Source organism: Bufo bufo, chromosome 3 (genome assembly GCF_905171765.1).
Source record: "Bufo bufo chromosome 3, aBufBuf1.1, whole genome shotgun sequence".
NCBI classification, from domain to species: domain Eukaryota; kingdom Metazoa; phylum Chordata; class Amphibia; order Anura; family Bufonidae; genus Bufo; species Bufo bufo.
Window position 1 is genome coordinate 15,325,145 of NC_053391.1, and position 6,828 is coordinate 15,331,972.

The 6,828-nt window shown below is 40.2% G+C and overlaps 1 protein-coding gene across 1 annotated transcript in view; it reads left to right on the forward strand.

Moving 5' to 3' along the window:
- TEX55 (testis expressed 55) overlaps positions 1-6,570 on the forward strand; it is a 47,346-nt gene extending 40,776 nt beyond the window's left edge. The window contains exon 6 of the mRNA XM_040421738.1: positions 5,718-6,570. Coding sequence (XP_040277672.1) covers positions 5,718-5,753 — 36 coding nt within the window. The 3' untranslated portion in view covers positions 5,754-6,570. The remainder of the gene's footprint in view (positions 1-5,717) is intronic.
- Positions 6,571-6,828: the final 258 nt, after the last annotated feature.

Here is a 6,828-nt window from a genome sequence, read left to right on the forward strand (position 1 = left end):
TGTACATAGGATCAGTATTATATTAGTTATATTTTTGTACGTAGGCGACAGTATTATAGCAGTTATATTTTTGAACATAGAAGGCAGTATTATAGCAGTTATATTCTTGTACATAGGAGCAGTATTATAGTAGTTATATTCTTGTACATAGGAGCAGTATTATAGTAGTTATATTCTTGTACATAGGAGCAGTATTATAGTAGTTATATTCTTGTACATAGTAGCAGTATTATAGTAGTTATATTCTTGTACATAGGAGCAGTATTATAGTAGTTATATTCTTGTACATAGGAGCATTATTATAGTAGTTATATTCTTGTACATAGGAGCAGTATTATAGTAGTTATATTCCTGTACATAGGAGGCAGTATTATAGTAGTTATATTCTTGTACATAGGAGCAGTATTATAGTAGTTATATTCTTGTACATAGAAGCAGTATTATAGTAGTTATATTCTTGTACATAGGAGCAGTATTATAGTAGTTATATTCTTGTACATAGGAGGCAGTATTATAGTAGTTATATTCTTGTACATAGGAGGCAGTATTATAGTAGTTATATTTTTGTACATAGGAGCAGTATTATAGTAGTTATATTTTTGTACATAGCAGGCAGTATTATAGTATTTATGCAGAACCATTTTCTTCAATGGAGCTTAAAAACATGGAAATTACTCTGTGTGCATTTTATTTCCGTATGTCCGCTCCGCAAAAAAATAGAACATGTCCTATTATTGTCTGCATTACAGACAAGGTTAAGACTGTTCTAGGGGTCAGCTGATCCGTGTTTTGCGTATCCACAATTTACGTACCGCAAAACATCCAACAGTCATGTGCATGAGCCCTGATAGTAATTTTTTTTCTTCCAAGGAATAAATCTGTTTTAGTTCCGGTGAGATAATATCAAGTTATTTTCTGGCATAACTACCGCTGCAAATTTAACATTAGAGATCAGAATTCACTATTGAGATCTCATTAAGCCGCCTTGTCTGCTGTGTGATAATGCGGCGTGCGGTGAGAATACTGATGATGTCCACTGTATATAATATTAAAGGTACACCCTGGGAATAATGCATCCAACGTGTTGTGCCTGGTCCAGGGCCTGATAGGGTGGAGCAATGCAAAGGGATTCTCTCTGTGATGTTTTTGGACATTTGTGTCTTGCTCTACCCCCTTAAACCCAGCACTGTGCATAATGTGTCTCAACTATTCCTTGCTGCATGAGTCACCACAGCAGATACGGGGGATATTTATGTGTGCTACAATCTGATTGGCTCATTTGCTCAAAACTTCTCTTTTTCTTTGCTTTCATTAAAGTGGTAAAAGATTGTTTGAATTGCAGTTTAATGTTGTTGTTGGTGGAAGAATATTTAGGTGAACTGTCTCTTTAACACATCAAGGACAGTCTGATTTTCTCATTTTGCTTTTTTGTTTTTCACTCCCTGCCTTCCAGAAGCCCTAACTTTTTTATTTTTCTGTTCACATAGCTGTATGAGGGCTTGTTTTTGCTAGACAAGTTGCACTTTCGAATCCCGCCATTTAATGGTGCATACGATGCAGTGGGAAGCTGGAAAAAAAAAATTCCAAATGGGCTGAAATTGGAAAAAAAACACAGAAATTTGACATATTTGTATGGGTTTCATTTTTACGGCATTCCTTATGCAGTAAAACTGATCTGTTCCTTTCTTCTCCTGGTCAGTACGATTTCAGCAATACCACATTTCGGGTATGTTCACACGCCAAATTTTAAAAACATGCTGAAAAAATTTTGTGGACAGTTTTGGTGTAATTTTTGGCATGTAAAAAAAAATAACTGTGCCAAAAAAGTTTGTACACCCCTGAATTACTGTTACTGTGAACAGTTAAGCAAGTTGATGATGACATGATCTCCGAAAGGTATAAAATTACAGATAACTCATTCAGCAAAAACAATATTTTATTTTCATATTTTGCATTTTCAAAATAACAATAAAGGAAAAGGGCCCAAAGCAAAACTTTGGGCCCCCGGCATGGTTAGTATCTAGTGGCGCCCCCTATGGTAAGTATCACAGCTTGTGAACACTTGTGACAGCCAGGAGTCCTTCAATTCCTGTTTGAGGGATTTTCCTCCATTCTTCCTTGCAGACGTCTTCCAGTTCTGTGAGATTCCTGGGCCGTCTTGCATGCTCTGCTATTTTGAGGTCCATCCACAGATTTTCAATGATGTTCAGATCAGGGGACTGTTAGGACCATGGTAAAACCTTCAGCCCTAACCTTTTGAGGTCGTCTATTGTGGATTTTGAGGTGTGTTTAGGATCATTATCCATTTATAGAAGCCATCCTCTTTTCAGCTTCAGATTTTTTACAGTTGGTTTTATGTTCGCTTCCAAAATTTGCTGGAATTTCATTAAATCCATTCTTCCCTCTACCCGTGAAATGTTCCCAAGGACATTGGCTGCAACACAACCTCAAAGTATGATTGATCCCCCCCATGCTTAATGGTTGGAGAGGTGTTCTTTTCAGGAAATTCTGTGCCGTTTTTTCTCCAAACATAGCCTTGCTCATTGGTTCTATTTTTAACCTCATTAGTCCACAGGACTTGTTTCCCCAAAAAATTTGGCTTGTTTAGATGTTCTTTTGCAAACTTTTAATGCTGAATTTTGTGGTGAGGAAACAGGAGAGGTTTTCTTCTGATGACTCTTCCATGAAGGTCATATTTGTGCAGGCGTCGCTAAACAGTAGAACAATGAACCACAACTACACAGTCTGCTAAATCTCCCTGAAGGTCTTTTGCATTTAAGTGAGGGTCTTGATTTGCCTTTCTAGCAATCCTATGAGCATCTGTCTCTGAAATGTTTCTTGGTCTTCCAGACCTTTTCTTGACCTCCACTGTTAAATGCCATTTCTTAATTACATTACAGTTCTGTTTAGAAGAACCCATGGCTGTTTTTTGGGACAAGGTTAGAGGATTCCGGGTATTTATAAAGCTTTGAAACTTGTATCACCTGGCCTTTTCTAGCAATGGTTGTGAACAAGCCTTAACCCTAACAGGCTATTTAAGGTCTGAGACCTCAGTCACAGTTATCTGAGCGCTCAAATCTTCTTGGGATTCCCAAACTTCTGCAAGGTGCCCCTTTCCTTTTCTTTTTTCACTCTAAAACTGTACAAAACCAAAATAATCCACTGATATTGCTTAAAATAGTAAAAAAGTATGTTTCATCTTTAACTTTATGCCTTTTGGAGATCACTTCATCTAACTTCCTTTACTGCTCACAGTAACAGTAATTTTGACCAGGGGTGCCCAAGTTTTTGCATACCATTGTACGGACAAAAAAATTGGAAGAAAAAGAGAATTTTTCTTTGCATCTCCATATTCTTATCCCCATAACTTTTTTAGAGTTACATCTACAGAGCTGTCTGAGGGCCTATTTTTGTGTGGGGCAATCTGTAGTTTTAGATACTGATACTATTTTGGAGTCTATATGACTTTTTGATCACTTTCAATTAAAAAAAATTTAAAAGGTGAAGTGGCAAAAAAAACCCAATCATTTTGATTTTTTATCCGTCATGACGTTCACCGTACGGGATAAATACATTTATATTTTAATATGTTGGGGCATTTTGGGACGCAGCGAGTGATTTAAATTTTTAGTATTTTTATATTTTTAAAAACATTTTTTTACTTATATTAAGTCTCATTAGGGAGCTTAAACATGCGATTGTTAGATGTTTTTCCCATAGACTGCAGTGAATTACCATTGCTGTTTATGGGACATTAAGTACGTTCCGATGGAACCATTGCTGTGGTAGCCTTGGATCCTTCAGAGGGACAACAAGGAGCAAACAGCTTCCCCCGATTGCTGCATGAGGGAACTGTTCGGGCTACACAACGCTCCTCATTGGCTGTGATCACAGTTGGCCGTGGCATTTGAGGTATAAGGCTATGGAGGTCAATGTGCTTTGAAGTGGGCACCATTCTTAAGAATGGACTTCTGCTGTACATATAGTCAGGTCCATAAATATTGGGACATGGACACAATTCGAACATTTTTGGCTCTATACATCACCACAATGGATTTGAAATGACACGAACAAGATGTGCTTTACCTGCAGACTGTCAGCTTTAATTTGAGGGAATTTACATCCAAATCAGGCGAACGGTGCAGGAATTACAACAGTTTGCATATGTGCCTCCCACTTGTTAAGGGACCAAAAGTAATAGGACAATTGGCTTCTCAGCTGTTCCATGGCCAGGTGTGTGTTATTTCCTCATTATCCCAATTACAATGAGCAGATAAAAGGTCCAGAGGTCATTTCCAGTCTGCTATCTGCATTTGGAATCTTTTGCTGTCAACTCTCAAGATGAGATCCAAAGAGCTGTCACTATCAGTGAAGCAAGCCATCATTAGGCTGAAAAAACAAAACAAACCCAACAGAGAAATAGCAAAAACATTAGGCGCGGCCAAAACAACTGTTGGGAACATTCTTGAAAAGAAGGAACGCACCGGTGAGCTCAGCAACACCAGAAGACCCGGAAGACCACGGAAAACAACTGTGGTGGATGACCGAAGAATTCTTTCCCTGGTGAGAAAACACCCTTCACAACAGTTGGCCAGATCAAGAACACTCTCCAGGAGGTAGGTGTATGTGTGTCAAAGTCAACATTCAGGAGAAGACTTCACCAGAGTGAATACAGAGGGTTCACCACAAGATGTAAACCATTGGTGAGTCTCAAAAACAGGAAGGCCAGATTAGAGTTTGCCAAACAACATCTAAAAAAGCCTTCACAATTCTGGAACAACATCCTATGGACAGATGAGACCAAGATCACCTTGTACCAGAGTGATGGGAAGAGAAGTGTATGGAGAAGGAAAGGAGCTGCTCATGATCCTAAGCATACCACCTCATCAGTGAAGCATGGTGGTGGTAGTGTCATGGCGTGGGCATGTATGGCTGCCAATGGAACTGCTTCTCTTGTATTTATTGATGATGTGACTGGTGACAAAAGCAGCAGGATGAATTCTGAAGTGTTTCAGGCAATATTATCTGCTCATATTCAGCCAAATGCTTCAGAACTCATTGGACGGCGCTTCACAGTGCAGATGGACAATGACCCAAAGCATACTGCAAAAGTAACCAAAGAGTTTTTTAAGGGAAAGAAGTGGAATGTTCTGCAATGGCCAAGTCAATCACCGGACCTGAATCCGATTGAGCATGCATTTCACTTGCTGAAGACAAAACTGAAGGGAAAATGCCCCAAGAACAAGCAGGAACTGAAGACAGTTGCAGTAGAGGCCTGGCAGAGCATCACCAGGGATCAAACCCAGCTCTGGTGACGTTCACCTGATTTGGATGTAAATACCCTCAAATTACAGCTGACAGTCTGCAGTTAAAGCACATCTTGTTTGTTTCATTTCAAATCCATTGTGGTGGTGTATAGAGCCAAAAATGTCTGAATTGTGTCCATGTCCCAATATTTATGGACCTGACTGTATATGGCAGATGTCCTAAAGGGGTTCTTAATGAAGGGAAATAACTACTGCAAATACTGTGGTTTAGTCCATTCAAGGGCATAAAATAGGGGTACAGTGGTCAAAGCCCAGGCGACAAAAGCTCCGCTGCCTCATAAGAAGACATCAGTATCATAAATGTACCATGGTAGGTGAGAAGCTTTATTTTGCATTGTGCCCGGAAGCTTCAAGTTAAACCCCTGAATCTGTTTTTATCTTCTTTTTTAGGTCCAGTCAATGATGGTCAGCAAGAAGGATCAGTAATGACTCCGCCCCCGAGGAACCTGCTGGGAAATCCTTATACTTCAACCATTCAGATCACTGGCATCTGCCATAAAGGAGCATGTTACACTAGAAGAGACTATTCTAATCACTGCTGGTACTTACCCTCCCAGACTGGCAATGGCTGCCCCCCAGACTATGTGTGACCACCCCCTCCTACCCATTATTCTGATCATGCTTTTATAAGCTTTTCTCATTTTAATCATTGTATATTGAGAGGTTCTTTCTAATTGTCTTAATGTAAAAATTCCTCTCCCTTTTCCAGATCTCTGCTTGCTGTCAGTGAATGAGAGCATTCTTGTTTGCAACCAGTGGCTAAAAAGGACCAAAAAGTTTTCACAGCAGAGGGTTTGCTACATCCTCTTGTGTCAAAAAGCCCAGACCCCTGAATCTCTACTGATACATTGTAACAAACGATTTGGACTGAAGGGAGATTTGTTTTACTGGTGTTTTGGTACAATTGTAACAAACTCTCAGCTGTGAGAATTATTAGGTCTGTGTATGATTTCAGCCCCCTGGCGTAAAGTAGAAGGTTTCTATTCACTGATAAGCAGCACTGTCGCAGTGGAGCCTATTATAAGATGCCTATGGGTCCTGGAGTGATACGCTGCAGCTTTATAAGGGGAGGCCTGACACCCGTCACAGATCAATATACTGAAAAATCATATGAGAAGTTGTCAGCATTTTGGGTATTAGGGATAAGTTATGATCTCTGGGGCAGGTTTTCCTCTGGACAATCGGCTCTTGAAGAACTCTGTAGGCGGTCGCCCTTCCTGACTTGGCTGATAACAGGGAGCAGTAAACCGTATGCAGCTATCCTATAGTCCGCCGCTGCCCCCCCCGCCTGCAGTATCTGATCAGTGGGACAGGAGACGTGGCCTCCAATTCCGTGGTCAGCCTGATAGCAGGAAGCAGTAGACCGTATGTCTATATCATGTCTAGTCGCTCATCCTTCCCATCTCATTGTATATCCCTGTACTTTCTAGATAGTATTTTGTCTCCGCTTACTATGGACACGAGGCTCCTGAGCGTGGCGCCCCCCGACTGGCGCCTCATT